The 25,382-nt window shown below is 39.7% G+C and overlaps 1 protein-coding gene across 4 annotated transcripts; it reads right to left on the reverse strand.

Annotated features, from left to right (window-relative positions):
* Positions 1 to 855: 855 nt before the first annotated feature.
* Positions 856 to 25,070, reverse strand: LOC116250195 (uncharacterized). 4 transcript variants are annotated; one of them, XM_031623675.2, is made up of 18 exons: positions 24,594 to 25,070; positions 18,264 to 23,277; positions 17,992 to 18,180; positions 17,463 to 17,577; positions 15,042 to 16,095; positions 12,492 to 12,939; positions 11,563 to 11,616; positions 8,622 to 11,478; positions 8,385 to 8,498; positions 8,187 to 8,317; positions 7,453 to 7,545; positions 6,987 to 7,256; positions 5,732 to 6,404; positions 4,910 to 4,985; positions 4,252 to 4,809; positions 4,080 to 4,153; positions 3,443 to 3,706; positions 856 to 3,237 (listed from the first exon to the last, which is right to left on the reverse strand). In XM_031623675.2, the coding sequence occupies exons 1-15, from the start codon at positions 24,881 to 24,883 to the stop codon at positions 4,710 to 4,712; spliced, it is 11,478 nt and encodes a 3,825-aa protein (XP_031479535.1). In that variant the 5' UTR covers positions 24,884 to 25,070; the 3' UTR covers positions 856 to 3,237; positions 3,443 to 3,706; positions 4,080 to 4,153; positions 4,252 to 4,709. The 4 variants fall into 4 exon arrangements, with proteins under 4 accessions (XP_031479535.1, XP_031479537.1, XP_031479533.1 ...); XM_031623677.2 differs by lacking the exon at positions 3,443 to 3,706; XM_031623673.2 differs by lacking the exons at positions 856 to 3,237; positions 3,443 to 3,706 and having other exon boundaries at positions 3,890 to 4,153.
* Positions 25,071 to 25,382: the final 312 nt, after the last annotated feature.

The raw sequence follows: 25,382 nt of genomic DNA on the forward strand, positions 1-25,382 counted from the left end.
GAAATTGATTAAGTGTGGAATATAGGGGGCACCGGAAGCGGTGAGTGTCGTAGAACACACCGACCTGAACTCCATAATGTGTCAACCACTGAGGTACAGGTCGCCATGGACCCATGAGCTCTGCAAGGGAAAGGTGACTCTGGCTGGTGATGCCACCCACCGAATGCCTAATCCTTGTTCCTGATTAGGCTTTCTTGCAGTATAAATATGCAAATTGGGCTTGGCCGTTTGCTTCTTAATTGGTGATTAGATGGGTATGGGAATTTTGAGACCAAAAGAAATGCACGTCCTCCTGCAATAAAGCAATCGGATGATATCAGTTTTTGAGTATCTGCCAAGACTGCCATGGAATTTGACCATCGCGTCTCCAGGAAATGGATTGTCATTTGCACATTGGTTGCAACCACCTTATGGCTTCATTCTTTAATTTATATAGAATTATGTCGAGTGACCGGCGCGTGCGTTTCACATTTCTAATTGGGTATTGGTCATAACGTCACAAGATTCAATCATCCCTTCAATTTCTAGATCGATGGTTTTTAAAAAAATTTACCACCGGGTTCCAGAACATCACCATTATTACACTACTGATGATGACCGTCGCCGTCGAGTTCCTTTGTTCCCATATAGAAAGATACACACGGTAAACTGCGTAAAGTTTTCTTCATACTTTGGAAGGAAGCAAATGGCTGAGGAACACGAGAATAAGCTCATGTTCATAAGATCGATCGAGATCATTAACAATTGCAAGAGCACAAGCACCATGGTTGGATTGCTACCAGAAACAGTGTTACCGATTTGTGTTGAAAGGCAAGATTTGAGCTCCTCATCCTTCTCAATCAGATTTTGTAACAGTTTTAAGGAAATTGATTACTCATCATTCAAAATAGAGACTACAGTGTATGCTATATACAACTCCACATGATCAAAAGCTATACAGGCGAGAAGACGCACGAACGGAGACGGAAAATATCTCTACTACAAGTAGAGCATATGCCTGTGAAAACGGCACTGCGGCAAGTCTAAGGGGAGAAGACGTCCAAGAGCATGCAGAGCGTGGCCTCAGAGATGCTCTTGTGCAGCAGTTTGGCGACGGTCTTGTCGGAAGAAGCCAAATCCGGCGACTTGCGAGCTGCCTGCTCCTCTGCTTGCTTGGTCGTTTTGAAGTCGGAGCCACCGGGGATTATGCTTATGCTCTTCGCCTGGAGCTTGGAGTGGTCGTTACTCCACAAATCCACTAAGGCAGACATTCTCAATCTCAGATTTCTCTTCTGAACCAGAACGAGACTTTGCTCTTCTTTCCTTGCGTTCTCTCCTTCGCTTTCTCTCTCTGTTTGAGGCGGTGATGAGGAGAAAGACGACGGTGTGATGCTTATATAGGTGACCCTTGAAACCACCGATCTGTAGAAAAACCACCACTGTATCTTTATGCTTGTGGGCGCCCATTGCCATGGTTTTGCTTCTGGCGTACTTTTGCCAGTTTCATACAGTGTGCTGACAGAAAGAATACCGCGCTCCCATTGGATGTTGGATGATAGCAGTTGTTTAGGAAACTCCTCTCGCCACTTGCTGCATGAAACAAAAGAGAAGGGCAACAAGATTCTCTAGAGGGTTACAGTAGAGAAAATTCCACCTGGAAGGAAAATACCAAGATATTTTGGAACTGTCCCACAGATTTGTTGCTTCCCACGGTAGACGTGGCGATAAGATGAGGTAGGAGAGATGAAGGGACTATTCCTCCCATCTTGGGAAAAGGTCTCAACCCACCCACCGTTTGGGAAGTTTGATATCTTATTTAGTGAGAGTGATGAGATGAGGGCCAATTCCTGCCCCTACCAAAGCCACCCACCGTTTGGGGAGTTTCGAGCAGAAAGTTCTACCTTATCCTTTCCCTTTGTTTCCTTCACTCCCTTCCGTCTGTTCCCACGTGGCCCCCTCAAAAGGATAAGAACGGCTGAGCTGGGTGCCCTAAGAGCGTTGCCCATGCAAATACGAAAGATGGTATTGACTCCGCTGATATAAGGCCAAATGAAATCAGCCGATACAGGTTGTTGCATTCGTAAAATATTAATTCTAGAATCTAAGAGATGTTTGGATACTTTCGGAGGTAAGACTTTGTTTTATTTGTAAAAGGATTATTTTTAGGTGGTGTTTGCATCACACCTCATAAACAAGGTTTTGGAGGCAAAACTTTTTTTTTTCCTGAAATGTTTAATCGAAAACTGAATTCGTAGAAAACTCAATTTTGACAAAACCTGATTTTGTAAACGTGAATGAAAAAGCCTGTAACTTCTTGTGTTATTCAAAAACCTGATTTTGAGTATGCCGCCCAAACAAAAAGAAAAAAAAAAGTTAATAAAACGCATTAAAAAACTTGTTTTCATGCTAAATTTTTATAAAATTAGGTTAGATAAATATGTCAGAACGAACCTTTAGAATGTTTATGTGACATCAAAACTGTTTTGACATAACTTCCACATGAGAGTGAGAAACTTGACCACTCCCTCTTAGATTATATTTACAAAAATCTGAATTTTGGGATGTCAATTAAATACACGGATTTTGAGGTGTCCATTAAATACATAAACTAAGTTTTCAGACTTACTAAAAAACATTCTTTTTAGCAATCCAGATCTTCATAAATCGAGACTGAATGATGGTGTCGTCCAAAAGCCCCAAAATATCTTATCACAAGTTGATTCTCTTTGATGTCAAAAGGTGCACGTCACCGGTACGCGTTCTTTCCCCAAGAGCTCTGAGACGAATCAGAAACCGAATCCCGAGTAATGATGGAGTGGGACGCAGGCACATGTTTACTAGATGAGCTCGACCGTCGCGGAAAAACCAAACAAGCGGAAATCTGGCTCCGTCTTCCGGTTTGTCCCGTCAGTATTGGGCCATCGAAAATTCCAAGGGCTCACGCTAAATGAAAATTTGCAGAAGTAAAAATCACAATCCGTTAAGCTGCAAGTTTTTTACGTGTTTTACCCGGTGATTTCAATTTATTGGTTGTTAACATACCTCTGTCAACATACAGGAGAACATCAAAAGGTTCAAAACACAGTCAGCCAGCATCTCTTGAGCTCCATCGTTTTCCACGTTCAAACACAATGAGACTAGGAAGGTTCATTTTTAACTTCCTAAAGTAGTTGCATTTATTTATCGACGCTACAAAAAATGAGCACGGCTTTTGACTGTTGGTAAAATTTAAAGCGCACTTCAACGTCTTCTCGAAACCTACAAGTGTAACCAATTTTGTTAAAACGAGTTGGATGCTTCTGCATCTTTTTCAGTCCAGAACTGTAATTTTAGTACTCAATTCAATGACAGACTTCAGGAAGCAAGCTCATGATGTTATCCAATAAACCATTAAAAGATGTTTACAGCCTTTTTCTTATAATAATAAAAACATAAATTAAACTCCATTGCTAACAACTTTTACCTGGAGATTTACCTCACGACTCGGATCACGGATAAATTGAAGTCACTACTCGGAGGAGTCGGAGATGTAGTATTTGAGCTTGTCTCGACGACAGGAAATCGCTGTCAGCAGACTCTGGTCATTTGATTAATTCTTTGAATTTGTCTTAAGTGCTTAGCTGAAAGCCTGTTGTGGAAGTTGCATCATGAATTCTTCCTGGACAGGTGGTCTTCGGTTGTTATGGCTTCTTTCCTAATTATTTGATTGGTTTCTGATGCGTTATATCTGCATTGGTTGCTCAATTCAATAAAACTTGTTGAGGGCAGCCTCCAGCTAGGGTGGTTTTGGAAGTCATGGAAAAAGACGCATGGTCACTGGGTGCAACTACTATGTGAATGTGTTTCCATGCATACAAGTTAGGAATCGACTTCTAGATCCTGTTCTTAATTCAGAAATTAGACTCCAGAAGAACTTAAAACTCTGCCTTTTATACCAATAAACTAATTATTTTTTTATACATGAGGAAAAAGGACTTGTGAGTATGAAGATAACACCTGCATGCTCGGACTTGATGAAAAGGCAAACCAACAGGCATCAGACATTTCCTCGTACATACAAATACTACACTGCATTCACCGAATAAAGCGGCGTTTCATACCTTTGTTCACGTCCGGCTTGGAAATGCTATCAAAGCTGCCCGTTCCTTGTCTTGCCAAGCCTCCAATGTCACAACTGCAAACAGTAATTTGCCAAACTGAGGCATCAGCTGCTTGCTATGCATGGAAGTTAAATACAAACTTCAGTTTATACATTGTAAACTACAATTTTACCTCGTCCAGATGTTAAATTGCATGGGAAATTCATCCAACCAAAATTGGCAGCATCACAAGAGGGTACTTGCAGCATGCTTGGGTACACCATTCTTTCTGAAACAGTACCAATCTTCACAAAGTCCTTGACGATCAGCTTGGCTGAGGGCAAGCCTAGAACGGAATGGCATCTCAATCTAGCTAACTTCAATAGAAATGAGGCTTCAGAGTGCCGTATCATGGCTTGCCAACAGAAACTGGATGTTAGTATAAGCTAGCTGACATGAGGATCGGATTGTTACACTGCATCCAAATTTGGCAAACACAAATTCGGATTCTTACGCTTGCTGAGCCACATGGCATGGTGACCTGCTCGCCAACACCACCACCACCATTCCTTCTCTGTCTTTTTCTCAGAGATAGATGACACATTCGAACCACTACCAACAAAAGGCAGCGAGAATGATCCAAAATATTTCTTATATCCATGGCGTCCAACCTTCATACATGTTACATAAATTATCTATGCTAGTCGCCTGCTTAAGAAGATAATCCACTTGCTCAGAAATACTCAGTGACCTGCATAAGTTTTCATAGCACAACAGCCATAGGAGTTGGTGAAAATAACATCCAAAAAGAAAATCATGCCCACAAACACAACCACTCACACCTCAAGTACCTGTCACCATCAATGCCACAACCATCCAGTTTCATCTCTACACGCTTTAGCACAGATAATGCATATGCATTCTTTCCTGTAAACAATTAAAGGAAAAGGTAGTTCGTATGGGTTATCCATTCAAATACATCCATATATATGATAGTTCAAAAAAAGTGCAGGAGATTCATACTTTGATCCTACAGACACATTCAAGTGGCATAATTCGTATAGCTAACACATCCAAGAATTAAAAAACAAACTGTGCTCCTTTGGGAGAACAGAAGAGCAATATTGAGATTTTGTCAATAAGATGCACAGCTATAACATAACCCATAATCTGATAAACAAGCTGACTTCAACAATGATATTGTTTCCCTTCAAAAGATGGGAACAAGACCAAAATATCTTGTATGGGAAATAAACGGAACACTTTTACTATGTGGGATAGGATAAACATTAGGTCAGAGATACACCACGAGGATGAAAAAAAAACTGCATTTCCAAAACCACACAAACTTCATTTATTTTGCAGTATTGAGTAAAAGAATGCACGCCTTTGATAACGGCATAGACAACAAATAAATGATGACTAAGCACCAACCACTGATTTGAGTAGACAATACCATGAAACAAAAGAGAGGCGCAGCAAGTTGCAATAACTGAAAAGTCGGGCAAATTTGCCATTGACTGTTGATTGAAAAGGCCAAAGGTCTGGAAGCATAACTAGCTTCAAGTTATGCAGAATACAGCAATTTCTCAAGCAGAATATCGTAAACAAGGTTCATGGTTAGTTAGAACATTTCTAGCACTAGAGCAAGCAAGAAATGACAGAATGCTTACTTTTATGAACCCAGCCTTTGGAGCCAACCTTTGAAGATTGGTCATTGTTCTTGTCAGTTTTCTCTTTGAGAAGATCGACTACAGACCTCCTTTTTCCATCTGAAGCATTAGGCGTGCCAGGAATATCTTTCCTTGTACTGTATGCTACGGAAAGCTGGCTATCAGAATATGATGAAGAAGGTGCTGAAGTTTGCCTAGATTCCAACAGAACATCAGTTGCAACCACACTGGCATCACATTTATTTCCTTCCATATCCTGGGATTCAGTCTTCAAGCCAGATAAGCTTATTTGCTCATCAATATCAATAAGAGAAAGAACTCCAGAATCATCCCCATTTGCTTCAATATGGGCACCATAAGACACTTGCTCCTTGGCTTTAGTAGAATTTGGATTATCATCAGAACTTGAATCGTCAATGCGAGTACCCTCAGTACAAGAGTAACTCAACTGTGTGGTACAGCTATATATGCTGCCTGGTGGAGATAACCATTCCTCATCTGGCAAGGAAAATTCATTTGAACTGATAACCTCCTGATCTCCATCTTTAATGCCAGACTCAAAAATATCCTTATCACTGCTAGCTATTAATGGTCCATCCCCAGAAAGTCCTGACCTTGACAGATCAATTTCCTGAGACCTCATTTCCTGGCTATCTCCTAGCCCTTCAAGTGCCTGTATAACAACTCCTTATTCAATAACATGATGCAAGCTACCATGCTTGTCAGACATTAAAGAAGCATATATCGGCCACAAAGGACTTACCTCTGAAAAACCTCAAATCTTTTAGAAAAAAAATGGAGATGAGAAAAGTATGATGAATCTTGAGCCTTTAGGAAAGAAAATGAAGTGGAAAAAGAAACCATTTAGGAAAAAAGTCTTGAGCCTTTATTTTGAAAAGTAACGTTTAAATAATGTGATAACTAAGAATATGATGAATATGATCCATAATTTTCATGTGCAATACTTGTAGAGATGTTTTTTCAATAGACATACAGTCCCTCCAAAAAACTTGCAGGTTGTAGTATTCAGAAGGAAGAGAAAAACAAAGGGGGTCAAATGTTCAGAATATCAAGTGCAAAATGGCTTGAAGACCTTGGGACAAAATGAGTAGCAGTAAAAACAACTAAAAGTAATGTGTAACAAAACAAAGTGAGTGTCATACTTTGGAAACATGACAAAATTATCGACCACTAATCCAAAGAGCACAAACCAAGGTTAGCATAAAGGAAAAGGAAAACCATAGGATGCAATTACCTTGTGGAGATTCCCTGCGTGAAGGTTTGCAGACTTTGCGAGCCTCATCAACATGGCATGAAGTTCCCTCACAGAGTACAGGAATGGTGAAATAATAGGTTGCAAAGATTGACAAGATTCCTGGATTCTTAAATGATATTTTTGACATAATTTTTTACCATGGTTTGAAGCATATTCAATCATACTCTCTGTTTCATCTGGAACGGTATCAATCATCAATGCTACATCTGAAGCTAGCATCGGCTCAAGTGGGAGAAGGAGCATATTTATCTGCAAATAGAAACAGATGTGTTGATATTTCATTCTAACACTAGTCATACTATCTAGAACAAAGGCACCACGAGCACCTAGTTCATACGAAACAACTGCAAGAAAAAAAATTACATGCTAGAAACAGAAGACGTGTAATTGTGACCCAAAAAAACCTTTAAGAAGAAAACAGAAAGAATCAGAACAAGATAAAGACCTTAGCAAGGTCGGCCATAAGGGCTTTGTGCTGTATTGCAGCTTCTTTCCCCAAGCTATGCACATCATGTATACCTTCAGATATCGCAAGGACCTGCATTATATAGAAAATATGAACAAATGCTCTGAATTTTTTATCAAGCTTTACATAGAAATACTTTAATTAACTGTTAATAGACTTATTGATAATTTGAGCATTAATATTTTGACTGGGTATACATCAGAACAATTCAAGTTGAGGATCTGTATTCATGCGCTTGCTCCTCTTTGGACACCATATCTACTCAATATTTATTATAACCCTAGTGTCATTCTGGGCATTAGCCAAGAAAGGAAATGAGCTCCAAATTTAGATAATTTTGCAACTAGCATTCCATTAACCCCAATTTTACAAGACACCATATTCTGTTAGGACGTGGAATTGATTTTGACAGAGTTAAACTTAAGTCCTGAACAAGACCAAAGAGAATGTCTTGTGCATGAGATTTATCATAAACATTGTGTCAACTCATATGACTTGATACACATTTTTGCCTCAGACCAAGAGGATTCCCCTATAATCTAAACCAAGCATGTGGTTTCCGCTTAAAAGTCTAGGACTTGTTCCTCCATCTTAAATTTGTCTAGTAATCTTCTGCTTTTCAGTAAAGATTATAAAGAAAAAGCAACCCAGAAGCTCAATGTAGAAACTCAGCAGGTGCTCATGAAGAGCATCTGTCCACATGTATAGCATACCTCTTCAAGCATGGAACCACATTCTGTTGTCAAAGCTGCACGCCCCCTTGCAACACGTCCAAAAGCAGATACTGCATCACTTGCTTCACATGCAAACTCTCGCATAGCCACGAGTGCTGCACGCAGATCACCTGAAATAGAAGATTGACAGTAATCATCATGTCCTAAATTGACCACAGTGACAAAAGAAATAGGCACCTGAAGCAGAATCAGCTTTAGCAGAGGCAATATGCAGATCATTGGTTGCAGAAAACAGGGTACTAGTTGCAGCCTCCATGTTACTCTGAGCTCGCCTCCATTCCTGCTCAGCACCTAATAAATTAAACTAACCATTTAGCAGAACAAAAGAACCAGGATAACCTAAAAGAATATCAGGTCAGGAACCATAAAATTTGCCTGAAAAACGAAATTCAAAATGATAAAGCTGATACTTACGTGTAAAAGAATGATAACACACATCTAATCTTGTCAAACTATTCAGATATGCTTGTTGCCAAGTTCTGCCATCAGAAGTTTTCCCAGGAGATTCTAACGGCTTCCAGAAGATACCATCTCTGGAAGCTTCAAACTCTATAACAGAAGCACATATCTTCAGAATATCAGTTGCTTGCTCCTTAGCAGCCTGCATCAATTGTCTTCGTCTGTTTAGGTGATCACGGAATTCAGATGGGATTCCTGAACCCTTTGATACATTGCCTACTGAGCTGCTTGTGTTCGGGCCTGCACATGCCCATCCCATGGCCCGTTCAAGCTGGCCTTCAACTAAAACAGCAGTTCTTTCACAAGTTTTCAGACTGTCTAGTAACCTAGCAACCTGTGACACGGAGGATCGTATACTTTCCAAGAGCTTATGCCTGTTAAGATTTAAGTTAAGGGGTGACAACTTGTCATCAGAAAAATAATGGTGAGATATTATTTTATCATTTTGGACAAATTGTGAGGATAAGTCATTTAACCATTCCATCTGGATCAATTCCAAGCTTGCCTTTTGGAGATTCTGAGTAAGCTCATTAACACGCTTTTTCATAAATACTGCAGCAGACTTTGCTGCCCTGGCAGTCTCATGTGCATTACAATATTCTTCAAGCATCAGCTGCACCCGCTTCACTGCCACATCTCTGTTCACCTGATCAGGTGTGAACTCCTTGGATTCTTCAATAGGATGCTTTAGGAACTCAATTTCTTTGTCTAACAATACCAAGAAGACAGGTGCAACCCGTTCTCGTAGGTACTGATCCAAGTAGGCCTGAAGCTGAAGTTCCAGCTTCAACTGCAGAACAGTACACAGCTGGTCAAAGCCAAGGTTATGATCAAGTGAAGAAGATACATCATGGAGGCAAGAATCCAGAAAAGAGTCAACAACACAAAGTTTCCAGATAAAGAAAGAATGGTTTTTCAATAAACCAGAAGCCTTCCAGATCGTCTCTACCAAAGGATATCCAGAACTTGAAACATCTGGAATACTGATTGAGGTTTCCTTGGAAGCCTCCATGCTAAATAGTGACAGGAATCGGTCCACAGATTCCAAATCAGAGAAGGGATTCATAAGTGCAGCCAGAAGTAGTTTGCTCCTAACAAGCTGCAAATCTCCACCTTGCTCTACAGTAACAACATTTAAAAACCGTTGTTCAGCAGAAATTATTGTGTTTCTCGCAGCAGATTCTCGCCTTCTAAGCGAAGCTGCATGTACATCCTTCTGGTTCCACATTTGATGAAGTTGGTCCAGCTGCGCTTTGCAAGCTTCCTCCCGAGATGCAAGCTCTTCTGCCTCCTCCCAAGAAAGATGATCTCTGCCTTTCAGAGCAGCCTCTGAAAGTGCCAATTGCTGCTCAGTAATTAATCCAACCTTCATAAAGTAGTTCTCCTCAAGCTCCAATAAGGACATCCTCTCTAACTCAATCTGAACAAGCTGTTCTACTGCTGTGTCAACGGACCCACGTATCTGTGACAAAGATCCAAAGGCCTCCATTACGGCTGAATTTTGTGAAATAATAGATTTTGTAATCTCCGGAAGGACAGATCGAGTCATCTGCTCAACCAGATTCCTGGATGCCTGAATACTGGCTTGAAAAATAGAGGCCCAATTTCCTTCAGCAGCAGGTAATGTACTTCCTGAACCAAGAGCCCTTTTGGAAACATTTAAGCTACTTAGCTCATGTATTTCATGAACAGTGCTAGCAACAAGTGTACACTTTTCTATCTGCTCCTCCAGCTCACAATAACATAATTTTGAATTAGAATGCAAAGCATCTGTGCCAGAGCTCCACATAACTCCTCCAGTAACAATAGCTGAAATCTCAAAGACTTTGGTCTTAACCTCATTATAAAGTGCGACCACAGCAAGATGTAAAACAGATAAAACCTTTGACTTCTTGTCTTCAATGTCTAGTGGAATTGTTTTGAGATCCTTCCCGTCATGTCGCTTGGTCTGACTAGAAACAAGATACGGTTCCTCCTCTTCTTTCCTTGAATGGCCTACTGATTGCATATATTTAGAAAAAGCAGATAACAGCCGGTCCTTGGATTTTATCTCTGTCTCCAAATCAATGGAACTCTCAAGTTCAGAACACTCTTTTTGAACCTTTTTTATCTCGTTGATAGTGGATTCGATATCATGATGAAGAGCTTCATACCTCTGATGAATAAAATCTGGCTTGTCCCCTCGCACGAGAGCAAGATCTGCAGCTTGTCTTCTTGCTAAAGTAAGAAGTTCAGAAGAAAGATTATTCACAGCAAGTTGCAGAAGTTGTGCCCATCCATGAACTTTACTACTGGTTGCATAATTCAGTGGTAGAATTCTCTGCAATGCTAAAGCATATGTTTGCAGAGATGTTACAGCACTAGATAGATCAGAATCCAAATCAGCTATTATCTGAGCTACTTCCTTATCCAAGTCATGGCATTGAACTTTTGTAGGTTCAGGAACAATTGACAAAGGAATACCTGCTGCCAGAACTGCTGAAGTAAGAGACAAGGCCTCCCCAAGGGTACTAAACCTTATGCCTGGCTGGAGCTCAGGAGCTGAGCCATTGCAAAGGGCATCAAGGACCCTTCCATGATGCTCCATCCACATAGCTGCTTCTTGAGCTTTTTCAGTTGCCGTAGCTTTTGCTTGAGCAAGTTCACAAGCCTGAATTTCAAAGGATGCCCGTTTTTGTTCTGAATCTGACGTTGCTTCAGCAACAATTGACTTAGCAGATGACTCATGCAAGAGCAGACGTGACCTTTCCTGGTCAGCATGATAAAATAACGCTGACGCAACCTCATAACAATTAAGTGCATCTGCAAATCTCTGATTATAAACAACAGAACAACCACTCAGCATTTGCTTGCCATAAGGGATAATGGAAAACGAAAGATAAATATCTAATTTTACCTCAAGTGCAGATACTGCTTCCGGCACTGTAGATAGAAAAAGATCATGATGCTCCTAAAAAATACCAAAACAGAAGACTTAAACAGTAAATTACGAACTCATTCACAACGAGGAAGCATAACAAGAAAATGGCAAGTCCCCTACGTTGCAAAGAAACTATTTTGGTTCAGAACCTTTTTACATATGCACTTCAATTGTCAACATTTCCCTTTTCACCTAGTACTTTTGACATGTTGTCATTCATCAGAACCTATGTTCCACTTGCAAAACATTTACTGGAAGCAAGATATGAGTTTCCTTCAGAATTTGGCTTTCAAGTCTAGGCATGGTGAGCATGCCATTATTCCACTTTTGGTGTTGGTCACTACCAGAGATGATGAACTTAATTCTCATTTAAGAAAACAACAACAACAACAAAATCATTAAAGATCTTTTTTTTATGTTCTTTTATCAACCTAAAAGTGTGTTCTTATACCTCCCATCCATAGCAATATTCTGAGAACAACCTGACGATATATTCTGAGAACAGCCTGACGATATCACCATTTTTTATCCAGTCAACAATCTCCGCAGTGCAATAACATTTTCAAAATATCAATAGAATCAAGAAAAGCACCACCCTTTTCACTTTTATCATGCATATATTCAATTTTTATTTTTATTTTTATTTTTTTGCAAGAACAACAATAGACCAACTATTGCTTGATAACTTATTTTATCTTTTGTATATAATACTTTTAAAATTGATATTTTCCAAGATTTTCACATAAACAGCCATATCAAAAAGAAAATCCCAAGACAAGAAATTGCACGAATAATATTGGCAAGCATGCTTCCAAGAAATAACCAGAGTTAAATGGACAATATTACATGGTAGCCATGCAATTTTGCAGAAGGCAAAACGCGAGGACAATCATCAGAATGAGTACCTGCAAAGGAACACGGATTTCTTGCACTCGAGAAGCAAATAAACTCAAGCTGACGGCTAATTCCATACCCTTTCTCTCTTCACCACCAACGGCTGCCTCATCATGAATATCTCCACGTGTCCATTCCACTAAAGGATCCCAGACAAATACTTCAAGTAACATTAACAATGTAGATTTGTTCTTCTGCAGTACATTCATTACGGCTTCACAATTTGCTCTAAATACTCCTTCAGTTCCAGTCAATCCTAGAGCAGTTTCCAATGTCTGGGTAAGCCGAAATGGGACTATCTCAGGAACCTTCAACCTTTGCCCCTTATCAAAGCACACATTGTAATCTATATGAACAATATCACCACTGCTGAAATCTATAAGAATATTATCTAGATGCCTATCTCCTAGACCCAGTACATATCCCACCATGCTCATAGCAGCCATACTGCCAGAATACCTGCAACAAAAGTGAAGATCTTGTTAGCAACAGAAGCTTAAAAGAATAATTTTTTTGCAGCAGCAGTGAACTTTTAGATAGCCCCAAAATCCCTCCAATAAAGGAACACCTAAGAGCAGTTGCAAGCTCATTCTTCTTGACATTCCCTCATGGCTTTAGTGCAGCATGAAAACAGAGAGTGAAGCTGCCTTTGTGTATTCCTTTTTTTTTTCTTTCTTTTTTAGCTGAATAATATATACCTTGAAGATAGTATGAGACCTCAAGGACCAAGAGAGGTTTGACACACTGCAAAAGTCTTAATGAGTGTTTTCAGGAACCCACAGTGGAGGATATCGTCTTTTCACAACTATCACATTTTTTCCCTTAAAAAATAAAAAAATAAAAAAGAGAGAAATAAAATAAAACAAAAAAGTGAATGAATTGTGATTTTTTGAAAATTTGCCAACAAGTGAAATTTCACATTTGTAGTGTTTTTCCCCTTCTCAGAAAATTTTGGATATATTTTTATTTTTCTTGATGTTCGTTTTAATAGTTTAGTAACTATTTTGAATTTTGGTTAATGTTTTTGTAAGAAAATTAGTAAGAAAAACTCAAAATTTTCATAAAATTTTCTATTATTTATATATTTTTTGATTTTTTGCATTCTCAAATTTTAATGGGAAAACAAACTTCCCATTGACAACTGAGAAAAATGATAGAAACCAAAGAAATAGTACTTGTGACAATGGTATATCAAGAAATCTCTCTCTCTCTCTCTGTATCCTGTATATCACTTGCTGGTTACTACCAGCTTGTGGACTTTTATGCCTCTATGCTTTCTCCAGTTCCATTTAACCTAAGCATACTTCTAATTTACAGTTTTGCTGCTGTAAGATTGAGGGATGTTTGTATGTACATACACATTCCTTTCAACCCTTTAAGTTAAACTAAAGTTCTTTTCCAATTAATTTCCACATATAGTGAAAGTCCATCATTAGGCTAAGGAAGATCATTCTTGAGAGGTCCCTGTTTAATCACTAGAGAACTATCTATTTAGATATCTCCAGCAGCTTACATTTACAGGCATGCTAATAAAGGGCTAAACCCCTATGGTATCTTGTAGACTCTAGCATATTCTATTTGAAAAAGACATTTGTTGTTTAGATTTCATTTCTCTGATTCATTAACTTTAGTACATAGGCACAGCAGTGACATAATAACAGATAAGGAAAACAGAAAGAAATCAACCAGTTGACATGGAAAATGATACAAGGCCTACATGGCTACATCACTGGATCAAAGAGGAGTACAAAAGCAAGAAGAAGAAAAGAAATGAGAGAAAATAACCTTGTATTGCATAAAGTACTAACATAAGCAATGACATCAGCCAATAGATAAGCAATGACTTGATTAAGCTATGGCCTATGAGGATCAAGGATAGGAAGGAAACAAGAGGATAAATAGACTTAAATAGAAAAGAAATTATAGACTAAGGGACTAAAAAAAGGCTTAAGAAATAATGAAGTAACCTACAAAGCATATCTACGGACATGAAAGAAATAGTGAATGATCAAACATCACTACCGAAGAACATTTCGTGGTAGGAGGGGCAGTACCGATGCCCATCAATATGAGCGCGCTGCTACTCATATCATTTACCAACAATACGCAACAAAAATCACAAATTCTGCCACAGTTTTCTGCATGTGAAACAGAAGCATCTGCTTACAAGTATTACAATCCCATTTGCTTACAGATAACAAATGAACATAAGATCTTAACATACCATTCAATGCATATGCAAAAGAGAAAGAAAATCATCCAAAGGAAGCCTACTCAATAGTGATACAACTAACTAAGAAATAAATGAAGGAAATGAATGCTGAAAGATATGCTATATTCAACATAGACAAAACGAACAAAGGCTTGAGTAGTAGTTAACGCTAAAAGAAGTACATGCAAAACCTAGTTCTCATTCTGGAAACTATTAACAAAATGAAAAGAATTATTGAACAACTTTGAGTTAAACCGGAACATATTTTCCAGTATAACAAAGTCTGCAAAAAATAAAGAAATATCGGTAAAAAATGATCAGTAAACACCAATAAAATGTTTTTCATAACCTCATTAATTTTGTGTTGAAGGACTTGAATCCTTCACTTGAACACCATATTTCTCGATGCAACAGTTGCCTTGGTACTTCTTTCATAAGTTCTAGAAGAACCTTCCGCTTGACTTCATGAGGCCAATCCCTTCGTGAAATTACTTTCCTTATTCCCTTCTCCTTTAGTGCTGGTATAATTTTTCCATAAAACATGTCACTCGGGCGAGGAACTGGTGGATGTGCACCATTTCCATTCCCAGCGCCACTTGCAGAAACCTGTCCAACCTGCATATGACTCTGCCAAGATTTAAATACACTATAAATACTGATTACATTGTCTACCCACTGGATAAGACCAGCCCGGCCACTAATGGGAGTCACAGAGTAATGACGAACAAAAAGGGACCGACTACGTGCATCCTTGCACGAGTACAAAAGACTATTCACAGCTTGCAAGAACTGCATGATCCTTGCATCAAGGCGCAGATCTTCTCGCCCCTTCAAAAGATACGTGTATTTTTTTCCATCTGAACCTACAATGCCCAACTTTTTAGGCTTTGTCTTTGTTGATAAGATGACCACTTGTTCACAAAAGGAAGAAATTGTAATGATTCCCTGCAGATCTGGACAAAAACTTTCAAAAGATTCATATGGAGTAACATTTTTTTCAAGACCAGGCATTGGGACATCAGAAGCTGAAAAATGTGCCATCTGTGGAGCAACATCACTCAAAGTAATAGTTGGTTTTCTCTGATGAGTTGCCAGAGATGCTGCAATGGCATCAAATGGCCGCCAGACATCAGCAAGTACAGCAGCAGAAGTAGGTGGCACCTTGAATGCTGAAACTGCAGACTTAAGTTGCTCTCCATACTCGTTTTGGAACCAGGTTTCATGAGCAGTTTCTGGTTTCCGAGAAGTTGAAGCCAGACGGCGTTCCAAGGCCACTGCTATTGGAGCCATCATAGCCGAGTATTTAGCAGCATTTATTTTGGTTTTCTCAGAAAGACTAAGTGTTGCATTTTCAGCAACTCGTGAAACTTCTTCTTTCAGCACATTTATGCGACGTATGACATCTGAAAATAAGAAGCACATAGTTCAATTCTCACCAAAAGATATTAGAGCTTCTACTAGTAGATTAGTAGTACACTGGACATTATTGACCACGAAGGAAATTTAAGTGATCACCAAGTAATTCATTGACTATAAGAAAAGAACTGCTGGTGACAGTTCATAAAAGTGATAGTTCATATAAAGGCAATGTAAAGAGCAGAAAACCAGGCCATCAAGCACCTTATAGCTTTCAATCCCGACGGACTGAACCCAAATCCAGTTACAATTGACTTAATCCATTAAGCCCTTGGTAGGTGCATTGCATCTCGAATCATACCTATACACTTATATATTCGACATTATGAAAAATCATGTTTGTTCCCCTACTTATGTGACATAGATGTCTACTGCCTTCTCTCAACAATGATGGAAACCAAGAAGCATTGGACATGTCAAACATTGTCAACCTAGAAGGTGTATGTTTAAGTTTAACATTTACTTCTGCTTGTTCCTCAGCTTAAAACCCCGGATTGCCCTTCCTTTACCTGCTAGAGAACTTTCTCCATTGCCACAGCCTTATGGCAAAGGATGTACACCCCTGGTATTGAAGTGCAGGCCTATCTGACTTGGAGGCTTTGACCCAATCTGATGGAGCCACTGCCTCTTGAGTCTTGGTCTGTGACTAAAATTAACAAAGACCTGAAAGGAAGGTCGATGGACAAATCTTGTCATTGGCAATTGACAGTCTACAGCTTAATAAGTCAAGGAAGATCCAGAAAGTTTTGTAGACAAATATTCTGAGGGTTCATATTAAAGAGTTTCTACCATGTTTGCTATATTATTGGTGCTGACACTTCGGAAGCTACCACAACTAGTGCTTGATTGTGTGACAAATATTCTTATGCTTATACATATTATTTAAGCATGGGATACGCACGTTAAAGCATGTAGACAACATAATTCATCCACAGTAAAACAAAAGAATAAATTGACAAAAAGGTAGAACAAGGAGTTAAAGAAGATCCAGTACCATTACCCTTGTTACAGATCCTCATTTCAAACTCCAACGACAATAAACGAGGGATCCACTAATTCCATAGTTAGTCATAGCTAGTGAAGAAATTAGGGATCCCCTTTTTCATCTCTATTTTTCTTTTTTCTTTTTTTTTTCTCTCCAGGAAACATCACCAATAGGAATTGGACATCACCACAGGAAACTTATTCAGAAGCACATTCAGGAAACTTGTTGGAGTATAACAATTCACTAAGAATATATATGAAAAAGAAAAGCTGATCATGTGATGCAACTTGGTGAAAGATGATACTCCACTAAAGAAAGATATAAAAAAGAAAAGACGAACACATATTCACCTTACGAAAAATATACTACCTGTATGAAGATCTTGAAGTGTGGCAAGCCACTGTTCCTCCCATAGAACAGTAATGGACCCTAATTCATTTATTACAAGTTCAACATCTTGAACCAGTTTGGGATGAAGCTTAACCTGCATCCCCAGGAAACATATACTCAGATAGTCCATGCCGGCATCAACAATAAACATAGCTTCTAAGAAAAACAATGAGAAAAGATAAGCATGTTCCCTTAATGCAATAAAAAGTGTTACTGCCAACTCAAGAATGTAATGAATCAACTATGGATTGGAATAATAAATACTGGAACTAAAAGAACAGTGGTAATAGGCAATCTGTCGTTCTTGATTAGCAGTTAGATTAATCATTTTTCTTTGGTAATAAATGTGAGAAAGAATTGCTGATTAGCAAACAGATTTTTGGTATCTCATTTTTCTTTCGGTAAATCAATGAAAATCAACAAACTGCACACACACACACACAGAGAGAGAGAGAGGGTGGATTAAATTGAGAACCAATAATGCTATTGAAAATGAATATTTGCTTACCAAACAGCCTAAAATGTGCTGAAGCTCTTCTGATGGTCCTCCCTCATAAGCATTTATCTCAACTAACGTGGGATAAACAATAGACCACGGAGACATTTTAGCCAATGTCAATAACAAACCCTCCAGTTGTTTCCTAACAACTTGCTGAGGATGGGAACTCACACGAGCAAATAGTTGTGGTGTAATTTCCTACATAAAGTTATAAAAAGTGCATAAACTATTGACTGCATATCAACCATAGAAGCAACAAAAATGGACGACCAAATACTGACCTGCCAAGGCAATGCAGAAACAGTTGAGAACCCATGTTCAAGGATATCTTTGAACTCCACACCATAGTTCAGAAGAATATGCAGGACATGTAATGCTGCTCTAAGAATGCCATTGTCTTTCTTCTGCCTACCCATATCAGAATATAAACTATCGCTTAAATATGCCTCCTTATTATCAACAGTGGACATTGAAAGGTACTGAATAAAACCCTTAGCAGCATGCCCAAACATTGACAGTCTTCTCCGCCTCAGCAACCACCAGATATCAACCAATTCATTTACTGAAGAAAGAATACCACTTTTTTCTGCGGCAGCATCTGCATTGATAAACAAAAACTGCAGCTGTGCGGCCAGTTTGCTTGAAATGCTTTCACCATCTAAGTCTTCGACACCAGGTGCACCAGCTGCAGCTTGAATCAGATAGATTGCTCGCTCAATTAGAACCCTTATAGCAGTGCCGTCTTCTAAATGGAATTCAGAGCCAGACCATACAATGACCTCTTCTTCAACCATGCTTGCACCTTTCACACCTTTTGCCTTATTGAGAAAAAGATTTAGAATAACGGACTCCACTCTCAGGATCTCTTCTCTAGTCAATGCAAACCTGCCTGATGAAACTTCTGGAGAAAGAACAGATGAAAGAGAAGATGACTGGAGTGCAGGAGGATGCTTTGCAAGTGATAAAATGCCTTGATGATAACACCATGAAGCATAAGAAAACCATGCCTTCCCCATCTTGGGGCAGAGGCGAGTAGATAATTTTGTAGCTATCCCTGCAATTTCCTTCATAACTAAATAAACATCAGAATCTGATCGATTCTTGCTCATTAGTGATTCATGCTCATCAATAGATACATTAGACAAATTGAATTCCAGGTAGTCTGCATGGATTTTCACAAGAGCATTTTCCCAATCTACTGCAAGATTCTCCTGTTTCAACCAAGATGCAAGCTTCAAGCATGCTTTAGCCTTTAGAGTGCCATTACAATCCGTAAGTACAGCATTTGGAGGTGATAACATGTAACCGTGCACAAAGGACCACAGACTTGCCAAAGCATCCTCATATATGGCTTCTGCATATTTAAGTAAGATATTTTCATACTGCAGACTGGTAGACAGCGTGTCCATGAGCTCACATTTAGGGCATGTCGGTAGAACTTCCATCAGGTAATGTTGCAAACGGTGTGCCAGCATAAAATTTGTCTGCTTACGAGCCAAGGTGATCAGCTGAAGACAAAGCTGCGAAGTTGCTGCTGAGTTGGGCATAACAGTACGATATACCCGCAAAACTTTTAACCACAGACCGCAATCTTGATGAATCTGGCTAACTGGTGATGTCCAAACCTGATGCAGTGGACTTCGCACTGTTGAGGTCAGACTAGACTGATTTTGACCTCGCAGAAACTTGCAACCTTCATCACATATACGTATGCAGTGAAGTTGTGTAGCATAAGCTGCGGACTCATTCAACCCATCAAGTGGGACAACCGACAGGACTTCCTCCAACATGACTTCAGCTTTCTTTAACTCTTCTACTGTTTTATCCATATTCATATCTTTGTGAAGCATTGCCTGCAAAAGCATTTGTTCACTTCTTTGCAGGGCCTGCTTAGGATCAATGGTAAGCTCAGTGCTACTCTTTGGTGTTAAATCAAGGTAACTCCAAGATCCTTGGACATCTCCTTCATCAAAACGTGCAAGGGCAAGAATTGCATTCATTTCATTCCCTGCAGCGGTTAAAGCACCTGAATAGTTTTTGCCAGCGTGTTTAGCACGGAGACCTTGTAATTCGAGTAGCCATGATTCTAATGATTTCCAGTCTGAAAGAGCCGCATAACATTCTATAACTCGTGCAATTGTGAACTGCACTCCATCAGATCCTAAAGAACTGAGGGCTTCCTCACACTCAAGCAGATGAGTGAAATGAGCAGCGGCCTTTTCATAATGGCCTTGTGCTTGATATGCAAGTCCGTTCATCCAAGAAAATTGCCCACTGCCTGCAATATATCCACTCGTAGATTGGAATTCTTCCTGAAGTAATGAGGAAAATGTAACTGTTGCCCATTTTTGTAAGCCAACTAATGCATCTGGATCATGACTCCTGCACATGGCAAGAGACGCATACCTCAAGACCTTCAACACTTCCTCAGTATTTTTAGCTCGATGCTGACGCAGACCTTCCGCAACCTGCCCCCGATGCTTGTCCTTCAATGCTGACACTACTGTGTTACGCAGGTCGTACAAGCGTAAAGCACTATAATGAAGTATAGCTGGATAGCACTGTAGTGCTAACCCGGCATTCAGCATTGGCTCACAAATTCGAGCAAACCACTCCTCACATACCTTCTTATTTGCTCGAAAAAATAAGGAGCTTTGTGGTGTCGAGGGTGGTAAGACAGAAGATCCATCATATGCATTATAAACATTTTTCTTAAGGGCCTCAACGAAATCTAAGAGAAGGCGCATTGGCAATAAGTGAGTATTCGATGCTATATTTAAGCTGCCATCTTGGTGCTCAGAGTCAACGTGCAGTACTTGTGCTACATCCATGAGCATCCGTTCAAGAGCAGCAAATGTCTGAGTTGGTCCACCAAGGTGAGTTCGAAGACGGACAAGAATGCAATATCTTGCTGCCTCGTGTATAGACAACCATGCAGCCGCCAGAACGTTCACAGAGCAGATTTTGTCTAGAATATGCGGCCCTATTTTTAAATTCATCCACAATCCATCAGGCTTAAGTTCCTCAGTATTACTGAGATGGCCTCGTATAAAATCATTGACATTTATTTGGCAGCTGAAAACCAGGCGCTGGATCCAATTAGAAAGAGATACTTTCCATCTCTGAGAAATGTAGCTGAAAATGGACACAAGGTGTTGCGGCTTGAATTGCCTGAGGAGCTGCTTCACAGCAAACAATTGCTTCCAGTGCCAATAACTGCTGGTGCCCATCCAAATGAAAGAGACACCATGCCTCTGAGATGCTCCAAGTTCATCCTTGGACATGCCACCTATGTAAAAGGTAAGTGGCAAGACAACAGAAAGAACCCTAAGAAAACCATTTTTAATAGAATTACATGGGTCACCAAGCTTCTCAAGAGAAACTTCGGCAACAGCACGAAAATGTACATGGGAAATCAGAGAAGCTTGAAGAAGAAGATCCAGAACTGCCGTTGCTTGAGACCTCACCTTCACCTCTCTATCAAATGCAGCGTCTAGGACTGCATAAAGCAAATACATTCCAATGCTTGCATGTCTTTTCGCATCACAATAAAAATAGCTTTTATTCGAAAAACCACATAAATCGGCATCTCCCTTGATGGTCATGACAACATCACAAAATCTCTGGATCCAATCTAGTGCTTCAAGTTTAACAGTTATGGGACAAGTTTCATGCAAAGCTGCAACAATGTGTCTGCTGTACTTGCTTAAATACTGAGTGATTTGAACATCTGCTGCATCATGAAGATTAGTCGAACCTGGAAAGTCCGCTGGATCACCAGAAGTTGGTTTGTTGCCCTTAGCTAAAGATATTTTGCTCTCAAGCTCAACTATACTGAGCTTCTGTAATGCCTTTACAATCTGGACTTGGAGGTCAGCAAACGCCTGAAAGGGTGCTTTAAAAGGATTCATCCTTTCAAGAATAAAAGAAGAAAATTTCACAGATCTGTTAAATTTGGAGCTAAAAACCTCTAGCTGGTCCAATATATTCTTCCTATTTTCCAGACAAACACAAGCTATCAGAATTTTTAAGTCAAATTTTATGACTGCAAGCAACTCATCCTGTGAGAAACCATTTGCACCATCCAATTCCTTGCATAACTTGCCAGCCATTACAACACCCTTGAGATTTCCAACATTGAACACTTCAAGCATGCTTTTTAAGAGTTCCAGCTCCTCCAATAATGAAGTTATAGCCTGTTCCACAACTCCATTACAATCATGTTGAAATAAGAACAGGTATGTTTCAGCCAATGTTCCAGTTACAAGGAAATTTGGATGCAAGCGCAAGAGTGACATAGGTGAATTGAGCTCAAGTATCCTTTGAATGGTTGAAGGAAGAAGAGCAAACTTTTGCAGTGATAATAATTGAAAGTTTGTCTTTAATATGCCATTTGCTTCAAATGATGGCATGCTGCGACATCCTACAGCAGCAGAAATACTATTCTGAAACAGAATATCAAACGCCATTGTATAGAAAACCGCAAATTTTTCTTGCAATATCTCCGCAAACAGAATCAAGCAGCTCCAACACTCTCTCATCCACTTTGACCACCCAAATCTTGTCCCAACCATCAAAAGGCAAGCTAATAATCGATGGAGCATATCTTCAAGTGGTGAACTTATTTGATTGAGCAAATTGATTTCAAGCATACCAGAAGCAATGATCTGAAGAACAGTTAAAAAGCAAGAGAGGAGAGGAAGGAGTCGAGTCAACTGCTTTGGGGTTCCAAGCGTTCCATCCTGAAGTACAGCTTCGATGTCACCCAAAAATTTTGATAATAACCCAAGTGAGAATTGCAAATTTCCCAACCAGTGTTTCTTGAACTGCAAGAAGGAATCCATGATTACGCATCTATCTGATTCCAAAAGATCCGGTAACAAAGCCCATCCAAGAAGCAGATCAACAATATCCAGAAAATGAGATTGAAATGAAAGGCTAAATTTCAAGGAAATGACAGTCAGGATGTCTAGAAGCTGACGGAGAAGATTTGAGGAGGTTCTTTCATCCTCAAGAAGTTCTTGACAAGCTTTCAGAATGGGTAGTACATACCGATCAGTTCCTCCTGCATCCCCAATATTGAGAAATTCACGCAACCCTTCCAAAGCCAGCTCAGCTTCTCCGTTATTTACATGCATGTTCCTCAACTTTGGCAATGCCCATCCTATAAACCGGTCTCCCAAACCACCAACCATGATGGAAGTCTGTCTTCCATTTGCAGACAACTGACTGGAGCATGATAACGAACAAAGAGACCCGTAGGCAATAACTGCTGACCGCCTCACTGTGTATGACCTGGAAAATTAACACAAAAGGACATGAGGATATCTGCAATAACCACTAAAGAGCTAGCAGCTCAGCTGCAAGCAATAACTGAATGCTGCATTTGAAGAGGAAAGCACATTATCTAACCCCCAGCCTCCATTCAGTAACTATCCACAAGTTCTAACTTCTAACTAGAATGTGATTATAAAAGCAATGAATCTGGAAGTGTTCGACAAAATTCATATGTATCTACAGCCATTACCCAGGCAATGAACAAAGATTTCCAAGAAGAATTTAAGACACATATACCAGTTCCACTGGCTTAGTTCCTAAGCTTGTTCAATAATATCACATGCCACAGAGAGGGAGTAGCATCCTACAGCGTACCTCTTTTACATTTACTGACGCACCTCTCGATTTGCTTATAATTGTACTACCAACTACATTGGTTTTTTATATTCATCACCAAGAAAAATGTATCCTTCTTTAAAATTCCCAAGGTTAACAATCATACGTATTTATCTGTTAAGTTTCCAGGATTCTTTCAGAGGTTCTCTACAAATGTCTGCTTGAATTCAACAATACATTGAAGAAGGTATAATTCATGAACTTAACGGAAAGGAATTACCGGATGAATTTCTTATATTCGATATGCAGACAACCTCCAACTCCCTAAATGCTCAATGAAGTTCACGTTCCAATATATTACACTAGTGAAATCCTACCATGCTACATGCGTCAAAGGGTGTTGGGAGATTGAACATCTCCATTACAAGGAAAATAGGATAAATTTGGACATAATTTTCTAAGAACCATATCTCGACCAATAGGTGTGAATCATTTCATCTAAATGATTTTTCCTACTTCGTACTGTTCTCACGGTATGACCATCAACTTAATCAGCAACCGTCGTCGATGCAACATACATTCCCATCTCATCATCAAGGTAATAGTTAAATTCCATCAGCATGCATAATTCTCTCCCTGTGAGTGCCACAAAGGAAACCTAATAAGTGTCAAACAGCCCAACCACACTATTCCACAGTTTCTTGCGTCAGTCGTTTAAGAATGTAACGCAAACCCTTTTATCAAATAAAGGACGTAAGACAAAAAAAGGGGTTTCCATGATCCATAAAAGCATATGAAACCACACCGAATTAGTCTAGCCACGTAAATTCGCCCATACGCTCATTAAAATGAGTCATTTGACAACATGGATCGAAGAATCACAACCGGATCGTACATCAAGAAACCAGCAGAAGAGTTGTAGCAGACATTCTAACGAGAGCATGAATCTTTTATTCGCAGAGTGAAAGAGAGAGAGAGAGCGAGGGGAAGAGAGTAACTTGTCAGATAGGAGTTGGAAGAGGCCCTGTGCAAGGAAGGAGGCGGAGTGAGAGACAACCAGCGCGTTGTGAGGATGAAGAATTGCGCGGTTGAGGGAGTTGATAGCGGAGACTCTGGCGGAGTCGTCATCTGAAGGAGCGGAAGTCGAAGGAGAAGGCGAAGCAGAAACAGAAGTTGAAGCGGAAGAAGGGACTGAAGGAGCAGCAAGGGATGGCGACGGATCGTCCTTGGGAAGCGCGGCCGCGAGAAGCGCCGCCAATTGCTGCTGCTGGTGATGAAGCCCCTGCATCTCTCTTCCCTGCCCTTCCCTTCCCCAGAGAGGGAGAGCAAGAATCTCGCGCTCTCCTTTCTTTTCGAGTTCTTGGCGTCGGTAAACACCAGTCGACTTCCCACTCTCCGCAACCTTACGGGTGGAGCGAAAACCCACTCCGGTTGAAATCCGTCCCTTATTTCAGCGGGTTCGGACGTTATATGCCGCCAATGTCGACATCTCTTTGTGCTTGCGGTCTCATTTGTATCTGAAGTTTCCTAGGCTTCGTATTCTTCCTCAAATTCATATACTAATTGCAGTGCCTGAGTTAATGTTTGGTGGCATTCTTAAATGCTATTTTAGAGGCAACATTTTTTAATTGTGGAATGAGTGGATAATTCTACAATCAAAATTATTTGTTTGATAACGCAATTATCGTTTTATCAATAATGAGAATTTTAAATCTACAATTCCATAATTATGGCTGCATCAAACGTTCCTTTAATATTTTTGGCCGATCATCGACTATTTACTTGTT

The sequence above is a fragment of the Nymphaea colorata genome, chromosome 3 (genome assembly GCF_008831285.2).
Source record: "Nymphaea colorata isolate Beijing-Zhang1983 chromosome 3, ASM883128v2, whole genome shotgun sequence".
NCBI lineage: Eukaryota > Viridiplantae > Streptophyta > Magnoliopsida > Nymphaeales > Nymphaeaceae > Nymphaea > Nymphaea colorata.